Source organism: Macrobrachium rosenbergii, chromosome 22 (genome assembly GCF_040412425.1).
Source record: "Macrobrachium rosenbergii isolate ZJJX-2024 chromosome 22, ASM4041242v1, whole genome shotgun sequence".
NCBI lineage: Eukaryota > Metazoa > Arthropoda > Malacostraca > Decapoda > Palaemonidae > Macrobrachium > Macrobrachium rosenbergii.
This window is the reverse complement of record NC_089762.1, coordinates 35,379,037-35,405,076: the sequence shown is the minus strand read 5'-3', so window position 1 is coordinate 35,405,076 and position 26,040 is coordinate 35,379,037. Positions and strand designations below refer to the sequence as shown.

At 34.8% G+C, this 26,040-nt stretch overlaps 1 protein-coding gene across 2 annotated transcripts; it reads left to right on the top strand.

Annotated features, from left to right (window-relative positions):
* The first annotated feature begins 683 nt into the window (after positions 1 to 683).
* Positions 684 to 26,040, top strand: HDAC3 (histone deacetylase 3). Of its 2 annotated transcripts, none has more exons than XM_067124698.1 (11): positions 684 to 826; positions 7,220 to 7,343; positions 7,562 to 7,663; positions 8,440 to 8,634; positions 9,133 to 9,266; positions 9,498 to 9,610; positions 13,206 to 13,312; positions 13,626 to 13,777; positions 13,927 to 14,068; positions 15,000 to 15,101; positions 18,178 to 26,040. In XM_067124698.1, the coding sequence occupies exons 1-11, from the start codon at positions 766 to 768 to the stop codon at positions 18,266 to 18,268; spliced, it is 1,323 nt and encodes a 440-aa protein (XP_066980799.1). In that variant the 5' UTR covers positions 684 to 765; the 3' UTR covers positions 18,269 to 26,040. The 2 variants fall into 2 exon arrangements, with proteins under 2 accessions (XP_066980799.1, XP_066980800.1); XM_067124699.1 differs by lacking the exon at positions 684 to 826 and adding an exon at positions 882 to 1,021 and having other exon boundaries at positions 18,178 to 23,317.

Here is a 26,040-nt window from a genome sequence, read left to right as displayed (position 1 = left end):
TCCATTTTTCATATTTTTCATTATTATAACAGTTCCTTAAGTGCTCTCGGCCTTTCATTCAGTAGGGGTAGCTAGCTGGATCATAATAAACCTTCATTTGTAAATCGATGTTTTAGTCTAATCCTGTTCAACTTTGTAGGAAGTCAAACGTAGCTGAGATGAACTATTCCACTTGCTTAAATAACTGTGCAGGAAGACTAATTCTAACGTAAAAGTAATTTATTGAAAAACACTCAATAAATGATTGTTTTTCATGCCCTCTTTATCCCAGAATATTATTAATGTTCGATTTCTTTGTCAAACTTTTCAGTTCTTAAATGGCCTTTAAAAATGATTTTTTAAGGGATCCTACCTGTTGGGTAAATCGCAGTTATTGTGATCTTTTCTTAATTCCTTCAGGTCTCAGTGATCCAATATAATCTGATATAAGGAACGAGCAATAAATTTTACAGGAAAATAAATGCGCAATTCATCTGGTGTTTGTTTCATGTAAACAAACTTTGACATTCCTTTCTACATTTTAATATTAGGCACAAAACTAGTAACGTGTCTCTATTTAAGATCGTTCTTTCTTGATATAACCGAGTTAATTACAAAGAATATTTGTATTAAATATAGAATATTCTTAAAATTATGATATTATACATATTATTTTATTTAAAACAGTCAAATTAAAATAAATAATATTGCAAACAGAGCCTCATCAATAAGAAACTATATGAAGTTTGACACTTCATGACGTAGAAAGACGCGGAAACAAACATAATGGGAGGCAAGACTGTTGTCTCGTATTTTTATGATCCTGATGTCGGCAATTTTCATTATGGTAAGCGTGGATCGTGATCTAGAGGCTTGTAAGATAACGTAGACCTAATTAATACACATTTCAGGTGTCATGTAGTGAGTGTATGTGAATGGAACAGACCCCGGCAAAGCAGGGCTTTTGAAGTTTCGCAGCCCGAGTCTCGAGTGACATTTACGTGATGTGAAGCCGGTATATTGTGTCATTTGCCCGTGAGGAGTGAGTTTATAAGTTATAATGTAATAGCTGCATATTTGGCGATAAATTATTGGGGAAAATCTATTTGCAAGGCTTAACATAGTCTGGGATATGCATAGGAATCTTTGTGGTAAAACTGAATCGTACTACCGCACCCCTCTGGCTCGGTAACATCAGTTTATGTGCAATAAGGACCCCGTATTTAGTACCAGCCCCTCGGTGATAAACATAGAAGCTTAACCAAAAGACAGTTAATATCTTCAACACAAATAAAAGGCAGTAAATATTAGTCGCCTTGTGGCAGGAACCAGGCTGCGATAGGCTAGTAGTCTTCAGACATACCTTATGTTTTTACATTCACCCTCAAGGCGCCCATTTGGCGAGTAAATTGGTAGCTACTGAACCAGAGGGGCACAGTAGTAGTCTTTAGTTTTTCCAAAATAACTAATAAAGTGCAATACATTAGTAATGATGAGTGAATATAGGCCTAGTAGTCTAGGCCAGTGTAATTTTTAGGCCTACTGTATGTTGAGGCTTTGTTATAAAGCGGCGAGAAACATCTTTTCCATGTTGGTGATGCATTAGAAGATGAAAACTAGATTGAAAGTTAGCCTAAATTTGTAAAAAGTGTTAGTATGACACCCACTGCAATAGAACAGCAAAAATATAATAGTAGACTAAAGGAATCATCATCTTTGGATGACATGAGTGTAATATATTCCCCTGTTGGGTAGATCTAAGTCGTAGCTCCGCGGCGGCAATTTCCTTCTAACTTGACTTTTTCTAGTTTTTTGGTTGCCAATTATGGATTTATCTTCAATTTTTGTCGCACGAATGTAATTAACCTGTAGTTAACCCCTGAAAAAAAAGTGTTAAGTACATCTTAGTTTAACCAGACCGCTGAGCTGATTAACAGCTATCCTAGGGCTGGCCCCTAAGGATTAGACTTATTTTACGTGGCTAAGAACCAATTGGCTACCTAGCAACGGGACCCACAGCTTATTGTGGAATCCGAACCACATTATGACCAGAAATGAATTTCTATTACCAGAAATAAATTCCTCTAATTCTTCATTGGCCAGCCGGAGACTCGAACACTGGGCCAACAGCATGCTAGCCGAGAGCTCTAGCCACCCCTCCAATGAAGAACTGGTTAACCCCTGAAATCCATGCAACAAGGGGTATCCATAAGTCCTTGCAACAAGGGATATCCATATGCGATCTTCACAAGACAGAGCACGGGTACGTCTCTTTGGAACGGTTCATACCCCGTCCGGCAGGGGACATTCCATTTGGCCAAGTACAAACAAATGCACCACCAGTATCAGGAGCCCTAAAAGTGTAGAAAAAACCAGCTTCCAAGGTAAAAACAGGTTCGGAGCTAATACTTAGAATTACCCCCCGTTGGGTAATTTGATAAAATTGAAGACATTTGCTTTGGCTGATAGGCAAACTAAAAAACCAGCATGATGGAGGGAAAATCTGTCGAAAAAGTGTAAGCTGTTAGCAGATAATTGTGAAAGATGTTTGCAAAATAAGAGATGTTCGTAGACAAATTAACCCTTAAGGGACAGCCTAATTATATATCATGCAACCCCCTGACTGGGCAAACTTTAAAGGTTGACCAATTTAAGAAAAAACACATCAATGGAAAGCAGAAGATATGCAAATGCACATGGTGTAAGAAAAAGAATTTTAAAAATTTTTCCTTCCTTCCACAGGAAGTTGAAAGTGACAGTATTTACAACCCTGTGTGGGTCCTCTTTCACAAAACACTCATAAATTTTACCAAGTTATACTTGCTTTGTCTAATAATTTATTTTATTTTATTTTCGAAAATTATAATTACAGCTCACACAGTATCATAACAGATAAGAAATAAAACCAGTAACAAATTCTGAGCATATTTGTTGTAAAATATTTACGTAAAATTATTGAGATCGGGAAATGCAGTAACTTATTTTGGATTTATACATGTTTTTTCTGTTTCTTTGTAAAGTTATAATTATAACTGACATCATTTCGTAAAAGATAAGAACTAAAACCAACAGCAATCCCTGGGTATATTTATGAGCAAATAAATAAAAAGACGTCATGAGAAAGGAGCAAGACATTCCCCCTTCAAGGCAAGAACAATACTAAATTCCATGAGGTGCCTACGACTGAGCTGAGGTGAGCTGGAAGTATCGGAAACTCTTTTCCGCTCGATACAGCCAAATCATATGGTGCGTAATATTAATACTCCTCAGAGGGGATCCGTCCACCATTCAAAACCTGTTTTAAATCCTCTATTGAGGGGATCCGTCCATTAAGGGTTAAGAAAATGGTTTTAAAATCAACTGTCCTCATAGTGAAAGCACTGAAAAAAAAGAAAAACTTGACTATGTCAGTGGCTTGTGAAATAGCAATAGAATGTACAAAGTATGTGAAAACAACTCTTGGAGGTTCCCAGCAAACAGAAGTTAAAAGATGGAAAAATTAAGATAAATGGAAAAAATTAAATAGAAATTAAAGCTGATGAAAATGCAAAGATATCAAAGGTCTTTGTATAAAGAAGAAAATATCACAAAATGGTTGCAATGCTGAAAATTAAAATTACAGGCAGTCCCTGGTTATCAGCGTCCTCGGTTATCGGAGATCTGGTTTTACAGCGCTTGTCTAGCAATGACAATAACTGGCTTTTCAGCGCCGATATGTGCCAGTCATCGGTTATCAGCAACAATCCCCACTTAACACTGGTGCTGATCCCTGTTATCATCGCCAGTAACTGGGGATCAGCACCGATAACCGTGATCGGCACTATTTTCGCAGATTTTCAGTTATCCGCAATTTTCTGTTATCATCACGCCGTCAGGAATGAAACCTCCACCAATAACTGGGGACTACTTGTACTGTACATGGATGAAACATTACTTCTTAAAGTATTCACCACTTATAAGAAGGAACGTTTGAATATGTGATGATAAGATATATATAGGCCTTTGCACCCAGCATGTGATGTAATACTTGTGACAGATACCATGTAATGCTCTGCCTCTCTGCCTTAAATGCCAAGAGATCTTATATGCCCAAAGTTTGGGAAATTTGGAAAGACCACAGATGTAAAGACTGCAGATTGAAAGACTTAGTCACAAGCAGAAAAATTTGTACTTTGCTAAGGCAAAGGCATTACAGAAGACACATCATGCCAGAAGTACGAAGGAGAAGCAAGAATGAAAAATACAATTAACCTTGGAGATAGCAATAAATTAGAAGATTGTCTCATGAATAATCAATTGTAAATGAAATTGTTGAAATACAAAACATGTAACACAAAATCAGATTGATTTATTCCATATTTCTGCTAATGGGAACTTAGCAAAGTAGTACCACAGAAGACAGGAAAATCAGTTAACTTTCACCAGCTATAAATGAATCTAATCATATCCACAGGCTGTGGAGGATATTCCCACCCAGAATGTTATGTAAGTATACCTATTAGCCTATGCTAGTTGGCCTTGACATTTTCTAAATGTTTACCACCAAGTCATGACCTTCATGTTGCACAAGACTTGGTCTGTCATGTCAGTTGCTGACAGATTTAACCTCTTGTGAGAGTGGCTCTTGTCATGCATTTTGCTAAAGACAATTGATCAGATGACTAACCCTGTGATTGCTGAATTTATGAAATTATTTCACCCTTTGGTTAAGATGGGCAAAAATTGAGTTTGGGGGTCACACAAGTCTCGCCTTCTTAGTCATACTCTGTTTCCCTCAAGATTAAATAATCTGTGGAATGGAATCCTAATGACTTATTTCATGTTAACCAGCCTTTTTGGAGATATTTTAGAGCCCTATGTACAAGGCTCCAGTTCAGTCATCAACCCTTTGCAACACCAAGATGATCTGGTTTTCTTCCCTCTTTACTCAGAATGTTGCATACCACAGCTTCCTGGTTTGAAAAACCTTACAACCGGAAGGCCTTCTGTGTGTTCTCAATTGCAGAGATTCAGCTGTTAAGCAGAAGAGGACCAAGAAGGCTTTCGTAAGTGTTGTCAGGAGGTGATGTTCCTCTTTCACCCCCACCGTCTTGTTGGTGGGGTGCCTATGAGAAATTTAACTTCTACCATTGTGATTACTCCTACCCTTTCTCCCCTTGCTTTTTATCATGGATCAAGTTTGATTTTGTTGAATGTCCCTGTTCACTCATTGATCAACTTCCTTTCCTGTGACACCAGACCTGTCTCTGAAGCTCCCTTTCAGGTCCTGGGAGTTTTTGAAACTACTCTGCATCATTCTTAAGTTACCTAGCGATCCTTCCTATGTTGCTTTCATGGCACATCTTGTTATGGCCAATATGTCTTGCTGTTCCAGCTACTGCCAAGGACCATCCTGCTGTTCTTGCTTCTGTGATTCCAGGGCTTTTGTATGGGAATTATACCTTGACAGTGGCATCTTCTGTTGCTGTTTTTGAAGAGTTGAGCAATAGATATGTAGCAGACGCAAAATAAGAAACGGAGGCATTCTTCCCCATTTCCCTCCTCTTTGTGTTTCAGCTCTACCTTCTCATTTTTGATCTCCATGGTCCTTTGAAGGGGAAAAAGAATGTTCAGAAGCGTTTGCCTCTTGGCAAGTCCTGTCTGACCTCCTATGGGAGCCACTCTCCCTGGAATTATTATTGTTAACTACAGTAGTTTAATTAGACCACTTTTCTTATTTTTATTTAGTTCTCAAGGGCTGGTCTGCAAGATTTGTCTTTTTACATAATGTTCAGATTTTATTTCTTAAATAAGTAAAAATTTTATAGCTGGATTAATTGAAAAAGATGGAGATGCTGACAGTATTTCTGTAATTGACTTGTTTCCAAAAGTTGAAATTTGTTGTCAGTTATATTTTGGATTCACATAATAAATGTGTAGCTAGTAACGTTAATTTACATTCCGTACAATTGGGATTGGATCATATGGGCTTTTCATCAGATATCCTTGGGTCAAATGAGAGTGACCAGTCTGAATTGGAGGCAGAACTACTTATGTATGTCATTCATTATAATTTGATGAATTCTGTATTTTAACATTGGGCATGATCTGTGTTGTTACCATAAGATTCATTATTCCTTATACAGGTAGACCATCGATTTTCCGGCATCCTTGGTTCCTAGACCATGCAAGGTTTAGATTTTTCCGGACCATGGATGGTCTCCTCTTTCGACACACACTAAACAAATAGTACATATAAATTAAATAATTTCAAGAAATACAGGTATAAACGATCAAATAACGCAATCTACAAAGGGGCGCATCATCCGAATAATTACCGTCTATTGTACTAGTTTTCCTGCATCTGTCCCTGCCCATTTTTTATGCAAAATCAACCGCTGTTGCTTTTACATATGACATATACTGTAATGTGGATTTTAGATGAGGTATAATCATTTGCTCAATATTAGACCTATATATACAGGTATCTTGTGATTCAGCAAGACATTCTCTATTGATAATACCATATAGTAGTATATGCTTATTTATAGCAATTCTTACCAAATCCTTTTCCTTAAGATTTACTCAAAATATAAGCAAAATTAGCATATACTGTACTGTAATGTAACAATTCGACAATCACCACCAGTAAACAAAAAGAATGAGTGCTGGAACACTCAGCGCCATCTATCGGCCTCCCAGTAAACTAGTCTAGTGGCAGTGGGAATTTCAAATTTTAGATTGTAGTTTTATCTGGATTAAAAAGAGGTTCTGGACCAGCAAAGACTAGAAAATCGATGGTCTACCTGTATTAATTGATTATAATGGGTTTTATGGATGTTATGTAATCAGTAATAGGAACTATTACATGTGATCTCGGCATAGAGGGAAAGTGGTCATTTCAGTACTTCCTTTTTAGTGACTTGAATTTTAGGAGTAGGGCTGTTGGCTTGCGCCTTGAGAATGCTCATGACCAGTAGGCTGTCCAGGCTGTTTACTTTTGCCTCTCTTAGAGGCATGGCAAGGGAAGTCTGCACCTCCAGTTACTGTAGAAGGTTTAGATTATTGTATATCATAATTTTAAGGTTTAAATTCTTTTGTAATGCTTTGTTGTCTTTTAAGAATTTATTCATAAATATTTGCCATACTGTTAGTATAAAAATGTTACCAGTCAGAGGTTGCAGTTATTACTAACAATGCATTGGAATATTTAAAAGCAAAATACACTTTTGTAATTTTATGACTAATTTTTATTTTTCAGGGCCTGGACATCCCATGAAACCTCACAGATTGTCTATTACTCATAGTCTTGTCTTACATTATGGGTTGTACAAAAAACTCCAGATTTATCGGCCATACAGGGCCAATTTTCACGATATGACCAGGTATTGAATTTTTTTAACATTTTCGTTACAGTTATATGCATGCAAACTTCAACTTTTATTGCTGCCTTTAATAATACCGAAATAAGTTTGTATTTTCACTGTTCATGAAAGTAAAGGCTTGTGCTTTGTGTAATTTTGATATACTGTACATAGAGTGTGATGTCACTTGATTTTGTGTTGGAATTGTGTATTTGTATAATTTTTGTTTTTGTCTGCAGATTTCACTCAGAAGAATACATCGATTTTCTTATGCGGGTCACCCCTCAAAACGTTCAAAACTTCACTAAAAATTTAGGACAGTTTAATATGGCAGATGACTGGTATGTTCGTGCGACTTATTTTTCAAAATAATCACACTGACACTATCATAAGTTGAAATTATGTGAAATATATGTAATTTTTAGAAACAATTTGAACATCATAAGAAAGCACAGCTGAGTTTACTTTGCTCCCATTCAGTGGCCATTGTGCTTTTTTAAACTGCTTTATTCTTTGAATATTGGCAATACTGTACATGATGTTACCTTAAACAACAAGCTCTTCATTGTAGCATTTGAAAAGATATGTAATGTAACCTAAAAGTTGAGCATTGTTATTTAAGCATTTTATATCTAGAGATATATGATCGTATAATTGCCAAATACTTCATGTCTTCCATTTCTTGTCTTTGGGATACTATTGTTTGTTTAGTTATTGGATGCATTGTTAGACCATTATCTTCTAGACAGAATTGCATAAATTGCTGGTGTCCAGTTTCTCAATATCAGGAATCATTGTACAGGTATAGGCTGTTGTCAGAAAATTTCATTTTTGCCTGTCAGGCAAAACTTACCCATATAGCAGCCACTGGCTAAGTGTTATTACTTGCATAAGATCAAGAAGTTTGCATTACCAAAGTAAAAAAGTTTTAATTTTCTTTTTACAGTTTTCTTGGTGTCCTCTCATGGTGCATAGAAATATTCAAAGAATTATAGAATTTAAGAACCTTTTGCATGTTGGATATCTGAAGTTAGAAGATTGGTCAAAGTAAAAGTTACTTTTTGTATGATACTATTGTTTTTTAAATTTCAAATTGAGTTTTTAATATTACCTACAGCCCAGTATTTGACGGACTGTACGACTTCTGTTCTATGTACACGGGGGCGTCTCTGGAAGGTGCAGTAAAATTAAACCATAATTGCTGTGATATCGCAATTAACTGGTCGGGAGGACTTCATCATGCCAAGAAATTTGAAGCATCTGGATTTTGTTATGTTAATGACATAGTTATAGCAATTTTAGAAATGCTGAAGTAAGTACAGAGACCATTTTTATCATGATAAATTTTGCATTTGATTACATGAATGGATCACTTTGCTGGTGACTGATATTCAACCCAATATATCAAATTTATGTTTGTTATGCTGTCCTTTAACAACTATATTAAATTCACATTTCATTTAATTCTTTTATTAATAAGTTTGTCTAGTATCATTAACCTACAGTATAATTGTTAGACTTGTATGTATACACCTACCAAATTAGTAAAATTTGCATCTTAGATTACTGAATAGTAACGAGGGAAGTTTTTATATGTTTGCAAGACATTACGTGGACATCCTCTACCCTTTCCACCCCCTCCCCCACAATTTTATAGATTGTATACAACTGATACCTTATAATCATGAAAGAGTCGTACTTCACAGTACAGTATATACAAGAGATCTAACATGAATGAGAAATTTTGAAGGCTTCATGAAACTTAATGTCAATTTATTATTTTACTCGCCTTTATCTCCCTCATTGACAGATACCACCCACGGGTCCTGTATATAGATATAGACATTCACCATGGAGATGGTGTGCAAGAAGCTTTCTATCTAACAGATAGAGTTATGACTGTTTCTTTTCATAAGTATGGAAACTATTTCTTCCCAGGAACTGGTGAGTGCATCTTGCCAAAGGTTGTAAACACTTTGTATTGTTTTTTGAAATGTAGATATATAGTATTATGGAAGTTATTTCCTCTTGAAAGTTGATGTTAATGTAAAATGGATTCCTCTCGTAGTTGTTTGAAAGTTACCCATTTCATATGTTTTCATGTACGTATTTTTAAATGCAAATGTTGTTTTCTCTTCATTTTTCCTTTTTTGATTTTGACCTGTATTTTTTCAGGTGACATGTTTGAAATTGGGCATGAGAGTGGTAGATATTATTCAGTTAATGTCCCACTAAAGGAAGGAATTGATGATGCCAGTTATACCCAAGTATTTAAACCTGTAATTGAGGTAAGTGGGGAGAGTAACAGATGGGTAACAGATTGGCATAGGAAGCAAAAATAGTAGAACAAATTTATCTTTCTTATGTTCATAATATTGATTGGACAAAAATTGCTGTTGCCATTTGAATTAGAAATCATAGTTAGCCTTTCTCCATATAATAATAATCTTAGGAGCAGTGAAATCAGCAGTCTTTTAAAAAATATTGGAAAGATCCCGTTAGGATTTATGCCACCGTAACTTTCAAGCTCAGAAGGAGAGTTTTGACATCTAGATGTGAAGGCTATGGAACACAACTTGGCTCTGAAAAACATGACTGAGGCAACACCAAGGACTTACTATTTGCTCACAAATACTGGATCCAAAAGTTCTGCCTTCTGTTTAGGACAATAAACAGTAGTTCCATCTGCTCCTACAAGGGGAGGCATACTAGAATCAATTTTAAAGAATGGTGAGACCACTACTTATGGTCATCACCATTGGAGAGCGAGATCTCCTTCAGTCAGCTCTCTCATAGGCTACAGACTACCTGAGTTTGACTTCTAAGTTCAAAGAATTACGCCATAAAAAGTCTGATCAGTTGTTCCTCAATAAATGATAAGCTTTTTTTTTTATGATAGGGTTACAGTGAATCGTGGTTTATATTTAAGATGAAACTTGAAGATTTAAGAAGTAATTCTCCTCTTGATAATAGTGCTCAGATGACCATTTAAACACTCATTAATATTTGGACTAATAGATATTGCTCCAAGTGAGCTAAATAAGATCATGGTAACTACCATCCCAGTTGATCTGGGACTTAAGGTATACCTTTCTTGAAAAGCCAAAATCAGGAACAACATGATCCATCTTCACAGTAACCTGAATCAAACTCTTATTAGATGCTCTCATTGGCTAACCTATTCCACAAGAAACAATCCGTGTAACATCTGTGAAGATAAGGTCAAGACCAGTGCTAGATAGGTCATTTAATACTCCTCACAAACAGAGATAGTGGAAAAATCTAAAGCACTGACACCATGATTATCTGTGGCAGTAACTGAGCTCAACCATTCGTGTTCACTCAAGGCACATTGGAGGCAGTGTTTTTTTTTTTACTACGTTGAACTCAGATGTACAAATGAATTTGAAATATTTTTCTTAGGAATGGAACATAATGACTTAATGAAAATGTACAATTGTTTTGGCAAAGATATGACTTTATAGTGGTAGTTCATTATATAAAGTTTTGAAGTTTTACTTTTTATAACAAGTTTTGCTGGTTAACTGTAGGCTGTTTGTAGAATTTTTTCCATTTTACTCACATAAAAAATAGGACCAGGTTTTCATACTCATTAACCCTTAAACGCCTATTGGACGTATCATACATCGACTAAAATTGTCTGTTGGGTGCCGAGTGGACGTACCGTACGTTGACTACAAAAAATTTCAACCTTCGGTCAACTTTCACTCGACCGAAATGGTCGAAAAACGCAATTGTAAGCTAAAACTCTTACATTCTAGTAATATTCAATCATGTACCTTCATTTTGCAACAAATTGGAAGTCTCTAGCACAATATTTCGATTTAAAGTGAATTTTTGAAAAAAACTTTTTTCTTACGCACGGGTGGTAACTCAGCCGAAAATTTCATAAATTCTTTCGTCATTTTGTCGTAATTTTTGCACTGTTCTATATTAGCCGTTACATAAAGTTTTATATATGAAAATGTGCGCAATTTCATGTACAATACAGCAAAATACAACCCATGGTTGTAGCTTTTATCATTTTGGAAATATTTTCATATAAACCACGATAACTGCCAAAATTTCAACCTTCGGTCAACTTTGACTCGACCGAAATGGTCAAAGAACGCAATTTTAAGCTAAAACTCTTACGATCTAGTAATATTCAATCATTAACCTTCATTTTACAACCAATTGGAAGTCTCTAGCACAATATTTCGATTTATGGTGAATTTTTGAAAAAAACTTTTTCCTTACGTCCGCGCCAGAAATTCTTTCGTCACGTTGTCGTAATGTTTGCACTGTTTTATATTAGTCATTACATAAAGTTTTATATATGAAAATGTGCGCAATTTCATGTAGAATACAACAGAAAATAACTCATGGTTGTAGCTTTTATCAGTTTTGAAATATTTTCATATAAATCACGATAACTGCCAAAATTTCAAGCTTTGGTCAACTTTAACTCGACCGAAATGGTAAAAACGCAATTATAAGCTAAAACTTTACATTCTAGTAATATTCAATCATGTACCTTCATTTTGCAACAAACTGGAAGTCTCTAGCACAATATTTCGATTTATGGTGAATTTCTGAAAAAAAAATTTTTCCTTACGTCTGCGTGCAGTAACTCGGCCGAACATCTCAGAAATTCTTTCGTCATGTTGTCGTAATGTTTGCATCGTTTTACATTAGTCGTTACATAAACTTTTATATATGAAAATGTGCGCAATTTCATGTAGAATACAACAGAAAATAGCTCATGGTTGTAGCTTTTATCAGTTTTGAAATATTTTCACATAAATCACGATAACTGCCAAAATTTCAACCTTGGTCAACTTTAACTCGACCGAAATGGTAAAAACGCAATTTTAAGCTAAAACTCTTACATTCTAGTAATATTCAATCGTTTAACTTCATTTTGCAATAAATTGGAAGTCTCTAGCACAATATTTCGATTTATGGTGAATTTTTTAAAAACATTTTCCTTACGTCGCGCTGTAACTCGCCAAACATCTCAGAAATTCTTTCGTCTCGTTGTTGTAATATTTGCACCGCTTTATATTAGTCGTTACATAAAGCTTTTATATATGAAAATGTGCACAATTTCATGTACAATAAAACAAAAATAACTCATGGTTGTAGCTTTTATCAGTTTTGAAATATTTCCATATAAATCACGATAAATAGAAAAATTTTACTTTCGGTCAACTTTAACTCGACCGAAATGGTCGAAAACTGCAATTGTAAGCTAAAACACTTACAGTCTAGTAATATTCAATCAATTAGCTTCATTTTTCAACAAACGGGAAGTCTCTAGCACAATATTACGATTTATGGTGAATTTTTAAAAAACATTTTTTTACGTCCGCGTTACATTAATTCATGCATCATTTTGTGGTAATATTTTCTCTGTGTTGCTTTGATCGTTTTAAAATTTGTTATATACCAAAATCATCGCAATTTAGTGTACAATACAACTAAAAAAATTAACTCATTAGCTTTAACCGTTCTGCTTACAGCGCGATTTGTATACAATTATATGCAAGATTGTTTTTTTTTTTTGCTGTCATATATTCCAATATTTATATATGATAATGATATTTTTTTAATTTCTGATGGTTGCATACTAAACTTCAGGCAATGACAAAAAAAAATGAGCCAAAAATGAACTCTTAATCTTAAAAACTAAGCGTGCTGTGATTTTTTGAAAAAAACTTTATTTCCGCTTCTGCGCTAACTCACCGAACGCCGCCGGCATACAGGAGACGTTTTTGTAAATAGGGCTTCGGCGTTAAAGGGTTAATCAGGGTGCTGAAGATTTCAGAAAGATTATTAAATTTGTGTAAGACAATCTTTGAAACCTAAATCACTTTCTAGGCTGTGATGGAATATTATCGTCCAACTGCTATCGTCCTTCAGTGTGGTGCAGATTCTCTATCGGGTGATCGTTTAGGGTGTTTTTCATTGTCCACTAAAGGCCATGGGTAAGTATATACTTGTTCTATTAAGAATTTTAAGTCTGTCAGTAGCATGTGCATTGTGCACAAAAGTAGATAACATAATTAATAATTTGCCAGTAATGTATTCAAGGTATTACGAAGAAGCAGACCATTACTCTCCTCCTAAGGGTTTTCTCTGGGAAGCACAGTTTCCTAGTAGACTCATGCAGTGGAATCGAGTCTTCCCTGCAGAATGGTCCCTCCATCTAAAGTGTGCTGTGGCTAGGGGGCTATGGAGCACACTTTACAAGTTAAGCTTATGTTTCAATTGATGCTGATTTTGCGTTGTTTATTTCAGTGAATGTGTTAGTTTTACAAAGAAATTTGGAGTACCATTGTTAGTAGTTGGTGGAGGGGGCTACACACCGAGAAATGTAGCAAGATGTTGGGCTTACGAAACTGGACTGCTAGTTGACACAGATATGCCAACGGAAATCCCATATAACACAGGTTAGATGCATGTCAGTGCTTTAGTTTTGTTTTGAAAATGATTGTGACAAAACTGATCATTTTCTTACTGTGGATTTTATTTAAGAAGGTTAACTTGACATATTTGGTGCTTACTTATCTTATTACAAGGCCTGTTTGTGTTATTTCAGAGTATTTCCAGTATTTCGCTCCAGATTTCTCTCTTCACCCTGAGGTTATCACTCGCCAGGAAAATGGCAACAGTCGACAGTATTTGGAAGCCATTGTCAAACATGTTTATGATAACCTTAGAATGGTTCAGCATGCACCAAGGTAAAAGATAATTTGTTCAACCAACAAACTATTATTTGTACAGTAATGGCTTTAATGTTCTCAAAATGTCCACTTATTGAGAAGGAATTATAGTAAATATTATTTTTATTGGAATTTGTTTTTTTATTAAATATGTAGTGGGAAACAATCCAAATTGCAAAACAATATATTTTGTTGCTTGGTTGTATGTGTTTAGTCTTACCTTGTTATAGGAAACCATAGTAGTATGCATGTACATCTTACAGTAGGATTTGGTATTCATCACCAAACTAGTTATATACTCATATCTTTTAGATTAAACCTGACTTGACCATCACCTTGAAAGATGTACCATGAGTTTCCTTGACTTTTTTTTTTTTTATTAAAAAAAGCATGTATTTTATGCTGCCAAATTCAGTAAGCTTAAGTCTTACCATTTCTTTTTTTATATTCAGTACCACAAAATTTTCTAGATGTTTTGTTCTATCTTGAAAAAATTATGGAATATTAATAATATGCCTAATCGTGTTATTGAATCATAGTTCAAACTTTGTTAAATGTTTTATTTTGTTTCAGCAAACTCGCAGGAGCCTCATTTTATAGGTTATTGGTCCGATTTTATTCGTTTATTTTTTTATTTATCGTATTTTTTCTTTGGTATTTTTCTTACATAGTTCATATATACTATTATAATTCATTTTCTGTACTGGGCTACTTTTCCTGTGAGCTTTTAGCATTCTGTTTCTCCAAGTAAGGTTGCAGTTGAGCTAATAATAATAATAATAATATAATAATAATAATAATAATAATAAATTTTTAAAAATTGAGTTGTTTGACATGTTATTTTTATGGAATATTTAAATGTAATAATGACAGTCCTGTTAAATTATGAATTCTAATGTCTTACCTGTTAAGTTATGAATTCTAATGTTTTTATCCATATTTTATCCAGTGTGCAGATGCAAGATGTCCCCTTAGATGGGTGTACTATAGATGATCAAGAAAATGAGCTAGATCCAGATTCCAGACTACATTTGAGTGAGGAAGATAAAAGGTGAACTAGTTTCTCATTTGTGGTTTCTGAAATGTGTAGTTTTTAAAACAACAATTTATATTCAAATAATAAAAAATGAACTCTAGCTCTTTTAGGCAAATTTTTACTACACGTTGAAGGTTTTTACATCTTTGGTGGATGGTATTCAACAAAGATGTATTATTATATTTTGTACACTACTAGGCCTGCAACTTGCCTGGTACAGGCAGCTGATAGAGTAAGCTAATAGCAGAGCAAATTCGACCAGCAGAAAAGACTGACAGTGCAGAGCTTTTGAGTTGGAATACAGCAGAGAAGTTTGTGATTGAGCCTAATTTATTGTACCGTATTTCATTAGCCTATAAGTTTAGTTGACTATGATTATCACACATTTTATAACAGTACACAAGAGAATATTTTATCACTGTTGATGTTTCGTCTCTAATCACTGTAAAAATATTCAAAATTCGAGTTTCATACGTAGGCAACTCACAACCAACATTTTACTCTCCTCCCAAGCTATAGTTTAACCGTGCCTGTCAAGTCTCGTCCCCAGTTAGTTACTGTGCTTAGACTTGGATGTATAGTATAAACACCTCAGTTTCTCTCTCTCTCTCTCTCTCTCTCTCTCTCTCTCTCTCTCTCTCTCTCTCTCTCTCTCTCTCTCTCTCTCTCTCTCTCTCTCAGTATACATATCCTTTAACAAGAAAACACAGCAAAATATAAATGAAACATTATTTCACTTACAGAATCCATTTATACTGTGTAGCTTCTCTCTCTCTCTCTCTCTCTCTCTCTCTCTCTCTCTCTCTCTCTCTCTCTCTCTCTCTCTCTCTCTCTCTCTCTCTCAGTATACATACATATCCTTTAATTAAAAAAAATGCAGCAATTAGTGAATCCACAGTGTTGCTCAACAAAAAAAAGTATATTAATGGTAATTTTAGAGATACGGTCCATAGAAAAATTTGCAAATTGGTGAAAGTTCCCATATAAAATTGAAAGATATATTCCACAAAAATCGGCGACAAAGTGAAGCACATAAAAGTAGATAATTTATATGGAATGCATTGAAGTATTCTTAATTGGGACTTAACACTGGTTCTTAGCAGTCTCACGCGCAGTCCATGCAAACCCTTACGGGTTTCATCAGATAGAAATTTAACCCTCAAGACAGTTTTCCTTTTACCCTTGGGCTCATCAAAGAGAGTTAGTGAACTTCACGGACTCTCTCTTGACGTTAAGCACACGAGGGGTTGGACGTCTTTGGCCTTCAAATTTGTCCTGGAATTTGTAGCTAAGACTCAAAATCCCTTGGTTCACGACGACAGATGTGAGTCTTTTTCTATCCCTTCCTTTGGAGATTTTGTTGGTAATGACCCTGAAGAATTACTTTTATGTCCCACCAGGGGACTGTATAACTATCTAAAAAGGACTCGACATCTCAGACCGGGTTGTCAAAGACTTTTTGTTAGTACAGACCGGAACAAGAAAGTGTCCAAGAATACTATATCCTTTTGGCTATGTAAAGTAACCAGGCAAGCCTACAGTTCTTCACATTCCGATGCCAATACAGTACATGCAAGAGCACATGATGTTAGGGGTCTAGGCCTTTCCACCACTTTTAAAAAGAACTTTTCGGTTCAAAGGATTATAAAGGCTGGTACATGGCTTTGCCAAACCACCTGCACATCCTTCTATCTATAGGACGTTGCCCACAGGTCCATGGACACTTTTTCCTTGGGTACAGTGGTAGCTACTCAACAAGTTGTGTAATCAGTTTTTATCTTTCCTAAGACGTTGGTGTTGACAGTGAGAGTGAATCAGATGACTGGTCTTCTTTCTTTCTTTTTTATCCTCTACTGGCGGGCAGTGGAGAGAATTAGAACCGTCATGGGCTGGAACTGGTGAGATACAGGTAAGAGAGCCCCATTCCATTGGTCTTTTTGTTCCTACACAATACAAACTATATATGGAAGCAAGTCCCTTCCTCTCTCTTACAAGGGGAGAGAGGAAATGGCAACAGACAAGGTTGGTGACTAACGTAAGTTTTGTTGTCTCCGACAGTGACAGGGTTTTTTTTATATTCCTACAAGACACAATTTAACAGGAGTTCACATTGTCTCTTAACCCAGATGTCTGACTGCTGAGTAACCTTTTACTTAACAGATCAGAGGCATATAACTCCTTCCTATGTCCTATTTTGGCCAGGAAGTGAGCCCAGGTGCGCTGAACCTCCAGTCGTTTCTGAGGCTTTCTCTGTCCTCCCTCCAAGTGTAAGTCTCCCTTACATTAAGACCAAAGGTTTGTTATGTATATGAACAAATGATAAATTTTAAGTCAATTTGTATTTTTCATAACTAACAAACCTGCAATCTTAACAAGCCACCCTGCATTTAGTTACCTGGGCTAAAGGAAACTGATGCATTGTAGCTGGGATGGATTAAGGAAGGTCGGCTGTGTCCTCCTCCTCTCCGCCATCTTGGCTAATTCCTGTTGCCACCAAAATCCTTTTACGTTTTTTAACCGGACTCCAACAGGTACTAGAGATTTTTCCGTTACGTTAAGACCGCAGGTTTGTTAGTTATGAAAATACAAATTGATTTAAAATTTGTCATTTCTATCTATCTAGAACATTTCTAAAGTTTTTTCTAAAGTTCAAACCCATGTGATATGTTTTAGTTTTAGTGTTACAGATTGAAATTGTTAAATAGAAGAAGAGTAAGTTGTCTGGCTCAGTGAAGCAGTGTTCTTCTTTTATGGAGTGGCATTCCATTATTCACCATCAGTACTGCTATATGTATATGTGTGTCCTTACCAGCAGCTTCCATGACTGCAAGTGTTTCTTGTAATTAATGTTCACTTTCCATGAGGGAACCCAAGAACTTTCATGATGATGAATTAGCCTTCCAAATTAGTAGGTGAAAATTTGATAATGTGGGAGCTTTTGTTATTTTAGAGGATTTTTATGTCATCTGGTGAAATATTCTTATATAATTTTCAGGCATACCATAGGTCATAAAACTGGTGGTCTTTTGGGGGAAATGTCTTACATCTTCCTTGTTTTACATAACAAAATTTTATTCTTTGTATTTTTCAGGGTGGAGCCAGATAATGAATTTTATGATGGTGAAAAGGACAATGATAAAGATGAAGAAAATGATGTCTCATCTTCAACAAACAAGAATTGATGCAATTTCTGGAGAAATGTTGTGGTTCTGTTTTGGAAGAGGTATTTCTTAACAGGAAGCTTTCTCTGTATAGAGAAGGCACTGCTAAATATTCTTCCTTGTGAAATGGGTTACTGTGTATGGATTCAGTATTACTTAACGTGAGAAACAAAAGCTGCTGTAATATGCATATACTATGTAGTAGCTATGACAAACCTGGTAGTGAGGTTACCGTACTGGTTCATGTATTATTTTCTCTACTTTTTAATGGTTTTTAGCTCAAAATACATTAGTACTTATGTGGATGTGGCATTCCTGCTTTTGAGGAAGCCTTTTGATTTGAGCAACACCTTGGCATTTTTAATTTTCTGATGATCCATACATGCTGGCTCATGATAGATCGTCATTTAACTGATTATTTTACCATGATAAGTTTATGAAATTCTTAAGTCTTTTAAGAAATTCTAAAGCATTTTCTAAATTGACAAACCCATCCTGTTTTCTCTCTTTCTTTAGTAGGGATTGATTGAGAATTGGAGGAGGATCTTTCTTGAAATTGAAACCGATTGAAATCTTTTGGCCTGTTGACTTCCAGTAGTGTTTTAAACTTATGTATTTGGACTTCATTATCTTGATAGTTAATCATTACCTGACTCATGGATTTTACATCTAAATACCATGGCTTATTGTGTCCCAGTACCTGTCTGCATTTCCCAAACAATAGGTGAAAGTTGAGTTTTGGCTCTTTGGTTCTGAATTAAATTATCCAATGACAATGTTTAAAAAATCTATGGCAAATCTGAAGTCTGTGGTGTTTGACTTCATTTTTGAGATGCTCGAGAGAGTAATGCAGTCATGGTTATGAATGTAAAATTTGATATACCAAATGTTGACTATTATCAGTCTTCAGTATGTGGTTGAAAATATATGGTTATTCTTTTGTGAGAGTCATACTTACATTTGCAGGAAAATTATAACATTGTGTTGGTGTTAACATGTTTGCAAGTGAATTGCATGCATATTTCATTCTCTCAGGAAAATTGGCCATCCAAAATTTCATTGACAAAGGTAGTATCAGTGTGTCAGAAAGGCTATGTAAACAAGTTAATGAAAGTTCAGGTTATTGTGTGGTTACTTCCACTTATGAAGGTGGAAGTATGTACTGTATTTTATATGTAGCTTTCCAAAATTAAAAAGTAATAGTACTTTACCTGTAGTAGCCTAGCAGTTTTATTAGACGGGAAACAGCGAGAGATAGTTTCGTGAATTATGAAATTGTGCTGTTTGTTTGAATATTTGACAAGGTCACTGATATTCTGATAAAATAAGTCCAGTTACTTGTAAGTAATTTATAGTTTAAAATTAATAACGGCAGAAATTTTATGTTGAAAATTTTAGTGTAATGGATTCAAATGCAGGTTTTAAAGTTAAATATCCTACCAGACTCTTAGCCCTTTGTTGTGGATATGGTTATCAGACAGCAAATTCATACATAAATCAGATCCCTTCTATGATATAGGTAGTTCTTCTGTATAAATTAGCTAAGTCTTTCTCTCTCTTTTTTTGCTCCATTTCCTCTTCACATATTCTCTCAGGATTAATCTTTAGGTAACGAATCCAGCATGACCTTGAATTTGGATTTGACTTACAGAACATGAAGGAGGTTGAGGTTGGATACCATGCCTCCTCTCCCATAGAATTTGAGTAGCTGACGGAGTGAGTGAGATGAAAAGTGCCGATTTGCTCTCAATAGAGTGCCAACATTTAAGGCACTCGCAGCATTTTGTATGTCTTGGCATGAGTCCTAGGGCATACTTTAAGGGAGGACCTCATCCATCCTTAGCAAATTATTGCAGATTAAATTCACAGTAGAGTTATGAAAGTCATTAGTACAAAAAATAGATGTATAGGGGTGGTATTGTCCCATCTGAATTTTGGGTACACCCATTTAGCACAATTACTTAATCACCAACCCCATTGACCTAGTTCCTGTCTGTAGACAATGCAGTACAACAAGTACATTACATATGAATGTCCAAATTTCAGTTGACAGTGATTGACAAATATCAAACACATCTAGTATAGAAATTTTGTTAGAATACTGAACATTCTCATTCTGTCCAGTTGTGAAATTTATACAAAACTAATTCACTTAGGCATAATTATTTTTTCTGGTTTATGAGAAGAAAACTATGTGAGAATTAAAAATTTAAACTCATTTATCGAGTTATAGTTATTTGCACATTATGACACACATTACCATTACAACCTGCATGCATTCTGAAGACATGTTTTGCATATATCTAGAGATTAAAAATATTATAACAAACTTATGTTTACTGGCACCCCTATCAAAATATTCCTTCTAAGTTTTGCATTTAGATTTTTTTTAGCTGGTCTCTGTTATTTGAAATAGATCATTGCTGCCGACAAAAAGTTTATTGCTTGGGTTTGGTTTTTGTATGGTAGTCTTTTTGTTAGGCTTTTTGAGCAAAAAGTTTTTTTTTTTTTTTTTTACCAGAACCTCATGACTGGCAACAAGTGATCAGGTTCTTGGGGAGAGCTGGCTGTAGATTACGGTCCTTTTGATAAATTGTTTCCTACTTTTTTCAATATATCTTCAACTGGACCCAAATTACTTGAAGTTGCAGAATCTAACTTATTTTCATGTCTCGTCTTTGATGTGAAGATACTTCTTACTTTTTTCCTATTACTACTTGTGATGTTTGCTAATGCGTTCATTTCCAGCATAGGGACAAAAATTTGAGCACTAGCAGTCCTTATAAAAACCAGACTGTTTCATCTGTCACTTGATTTATTAACACCTGAAATAATTTTCAGTAGAAAACTGGCATTTTCTAAGGTGTTTGGAGTGAAGAACTGCAAGATAATTGAAAAAGAATTCTACATCTAGTCAGTAGCAGTGTTCATTTTTTGAAGGGAAAATGACGTAAAAGAGTTTATTATGAATTTTAAGAACATTTTATCAGTAACATTGTCTATTGCAATTTAGGAATAAATATTTTGGACATTAGGAATGGTTCAGTGCAATTCCCTTCCACTGAGTAGTAGTTTTAAAGTTAAGTACAGTGGCTCCCTTTCTAACTGCTGCTTTTTATCTTGGTAGTAATGAAGTACTGTACATGATTTCATTCAAAGAGGGACTGGATAACCCATGGCAGCTATCAGTCTCCATGGATTACCTGAACAAGCATGCCAAGTGCCTTGATGCAATGGGTTCTGGTTTGGATAGGGAAAAAATGAGGCAACCAAGCAGACAGAATTAGGGATGACCTGCTTGGTGCGCATGGGGGGGGGTTCTAAAAAAAGTTGAGTTAAAAAAAAAGCCATGTCCCATCCAAAACATGCTACCAGTTACCTATTGAAATTTAAGGACTGAATAAAAATTTAAATGGCAAAATACAAGGAGTAAAGAAAAAATTTGTGCTTCTCCTGATGTGTGAAGTGCAAACTATATCAATGCAAAGTAGCACCCTTCCCCCCAAAAAAATTCATCCATCATTGTATTAATATTACAGGTGGATAGAAATCAACAGTACTGAGATTGATGATTGCATATTCTTGTTGCAAATTCAGTACATTCATCATTTATGACCCTGTAGTGTGGCTTGCCCAGTGCTCTTTAGACTGAACTAAAAGTAGTTAACATATTCCTTCAGCTTGAGATGCATGACTTTATGCGTTGTATTTTTCATCTGTTCCTCTGGTTTCATCCCACTTACTTGTCCAACTGTAACTTAACTGTGCTTCTGTTTTTTATGGAAGTCCAGTGAGTTACAAAATGGTGTCCTGAAATTACTGTACTTTGTAGTAGTAATATTCATCATTGGGACAATATTTTTTAGAAAATGTAAAGGTTACATGGAGCAAATGAAAAATAGTGAATTATCCTCATTTGTGAGATGTTACATAAGCATGTTCATGACTGGAGTTTTGTCAGGTATTGCTTACAAGAATTAATAAGATATGCATTTCTGTTAGTACTACTGATTGTGTAAATTTGGCTCAGTGTTAGCATCTTAAGGTGCTGCCATTTAATTCTTAAAACAAAAGATTTTACTGTTGATAGAAACAACTATGTTATGCTTAGGCTGGAATGAGGGTATTAATGCCACTTGCGTTAGATCTCATGTTGTCTTGTGGGGATACCAGTGGAATCCTGGAATCTTTATCTAATTATAGACCGAATAGTTTAAAGATTGGGTTCCATTTATCAAACTAATAGGAAACTTCCACCAATACTAATTGCATTTTAGAATTACTGTCTGCTGTTTGTTTTGCAGAGTGTCGGCATCAAATTTCTGTTGATGTGCTATGATATTTCACAGCCAGGTTATAGAGGTCTTCCATTCCCTTTACAGTAAACTGTTGAACTGTCTTCCTGGCAGTGTTATAGATGATATTGTTCATAAATTTTAAAGAAACTGCAAAGCTGCTTTAAAGTACCATGTACCAGTTTTTAATGGTTTTGCCTTTTTGATTTCTTGTCTGTTTATAGATATATTGGTTCGCTGTTTAATTTTTTTTTTTTTTGTGCTTTGTGTAATTTCTTTCTTCCTTTAAATATTCAGCTTAAAACCCTTATGAAAAGTTGAAGGACAGGGTCTTAAATGATAAGATCCACCAGCAGAAAGGTAGGAACAAATTAGCTCCTCACTTAAGCATTTGTAAATCAGCAGACTCCACAACTGCTCTAGGTAAACTATTCCAGATTTTTGTTGTAGCCAAAATAAAACTCCAGGCAAACTGAGTAGTTTAAAACATGACTATAGAAAACAACACACTGTTTGCAGCAGCAGCCTGCCTAGTGTTGTGAGCAAAAATAGCTAGATCATGTAAAGAAGAGTGCAGTGGATATTTGTCATTTTAATATAGTTTATGCAACAAACATAGTGAACTCACATCAAGTTTACTCCACAAGTCAATATTACAGGTTGGCAAAATAAATGTGACTGGTGACATAACTTTATAAATGAGTTTGAGATGATAATCTGCACCTGGAGAGCTCAATGAAGAACAGTAAAGTACACAAAATGAGGAAAAAAAAAAGTAAAACATATAATAGCATCGTCATGAAACATTCGAAAACATTTCTGCTAGACTTTAACTTGCTGAAAAACATCTGTATTTTGTATGTTTGGTGTGCCTCTGATTGACTAGTCTCAAATACTAATACATCTGATATTGTAGGCTTATATCATTGAAATATTAAGGAATTTAAGAAATGGTCAAGATTTTTTGTATCCTGTTGTCACCAACTTTTCACCCAGCCTATACAGAATCTTGTTTCTAGTTACATGTAGGGCAAAGATATCATTTTACAAATTTACCTTGCCAAGTAAAATTAAAATACAAATATTGTTATGACATTTCCAAGAAGGAAAAAAATGTGGTCTGATGATGTTTATTTTAAAGCCAAATATTGTCATAGATCTGAATGACTAGTATATTAATGTGTGTGATAATAGGCTTAGTTGTTATGGCGGCTCTGATAAGATATTCTAGCAGTTGTTCTCCTTAGGTGTTATATATGATTTACAAACCCTGCCATAAGTTCCTTAGGTGTTATATATGATTTGCAAACCATGCCATAAGTTTAAGTCTCTCACCACACTTATTAATTAACTATGCGTTTTCTGAGTCATGAATGGATGGACGTGAGATTGTCAAAAGGTTTTAAGAATCATATCCTTTTTAAGTAATGTGATTGAAAATGCAAATAATTTGGTTTTATTGGTTCAGTCCTACAAGACTACACTGGTCTTCCTTCACTTCTTGAAACTTCGTAGAACTTTATCGTAGATAGAGTTGCAACTTATAAATCAAGCCACATTAGAAAGGGTCACCAGAGCTCTTTCAAATGCTGCTTTGCCTCCCACTGTAGATATGTCAGGTCCATTGTTGACAAGAATATTGAGCTTGACACACTTCAGTTGTACAGTTTGTCATAGTATGATACAGCATGTTTAGTACATTATGTCACATAGGTGGTGCAGTTGTGTTCTTCTCTGTCAACTTGAAATTTTTTTTGAATGGGAAATGATGAAAACCCTTTGGATTGTTCATTTAAATTTGATTATGTGATATTAGGGAAAATGTTAAGCAGCAGGTACTGTGTTGGAGAAATTAATTTAGATTATATTCTTGGACTTATTGTGTGCAGCATATAATAATGTGCTGTGAATTTCTTATTGTCGGATGTTACCCCTAGCATGGAGAAAGCTGTTTTAGTGAGTAACCTAAGATTTGATGTTCTTTTATTTATATTGAATAAATTTCCTACTTGAACATTCATTAAACCTATCTGGACATGTTCAGCAACACTTCATCTCACAGATGTCATAAAAATATCAACTTTCCATTTATTGTAGTTGATCAGGCATTTTGTAGTGTCTAATCCTTTGAGCCAACTCTGTGAGGGATAGTTTGAACAAGTGGTTTGGTTATTTATGTTTTCATTTATGTTTTTACTTAACAATATTACCTTTACAAGGCCATTAGTAATTTGTGATCTGTTCCCCATTCATGTTATTAAAAAAAGAAGATACAGCAGTTTTCTGACAACAGTCACGTTTTAAATGCCTAAAAAGGTTCTGAAATTTTCATGTTATAAAAATGTCAGTATCTTGAAAGACTACCATATTTGCAAGCCAATTTGGGTCTTCCTCAAGGGAATGATGCTAAGTATTTCATAAGAATAAGGTCCTTTTCTAGGCCATTTGGTTTAAACTAGGAATTTTCAGTTATGATTGATATTTTGAAAATGTAAAATATGTATCAGGGAAATGTGATATTTGAATAGAATGAATATGTAAGTTGTTTCTAGATGTTAAATATAAGGCAGAGAACTAAATACTCTTGCATTCCCATATCTATGTAGGAAGTCCCATAATAATATCATCTTATTACAATATTTACTGATAAGACTGTGGGTAGGTGTTTAAGTGATCATACAAATGTTAAGTACCTCTTTTGGTTGGTAATGAAATTTGTTTATTCTCTTGACTCCCTTATGTTTTAAATATGTTATTTTCAAATGATTTAGTGTCGAGTTATACACTTTAAAGTAATGGCTGGATGTTTTCAAAACATGCCTGATCATTAAATAAGTCTGAAAACTTTGTATATTAAATAATGATCTCAAGCTTATTTGGAAGAAGTATATCCTTTTACACTTAAGACATTTGAAAACCATTTGAAAACCTTGAACGTTTATAGTACTGTCTTCTTCTAGCCTTTAGTGGAGTTTTTCCCAGAGAAAGGAAGGTAGAAAAATACTTTGCAGGAATGCCATGAAGAAACAGCTATAAATTACCATTTTTCTATTAGCCAAATGATCTCAGTTAATATAAACCAGGATTTTTACATTATTGAAACAACCATTCTACAAACAGTGTACCTGTGGCCTTTTCTTTTGCCTCTTGTATCACCTTAAAATGCTAACATCTAAGAGGCAAAAAAATGACTGCTAATGTATGTGATTAATCAAGCTGAAATAATTGTCATTCATTCAAAATTGTCCATTGTCCTTTCAAGCTTTGTAAGAATTAGGATGTGTTGATTAAGGTTTACAGGTAAATCCTGTGGAACAATTGTTTAGATGTAAATTTCTAGTACAGTTTCACTTACATTATTTACCATAAATAAATAAGCATAGGCCTTTACATGTAAATATTTTATATTGAAATTTTAATCCTGTGGATTTTCTTTATTTTGTAATATCAAGGTCAATATAATGCATTATAATGACTAATAAATGTAAATTTTACTGA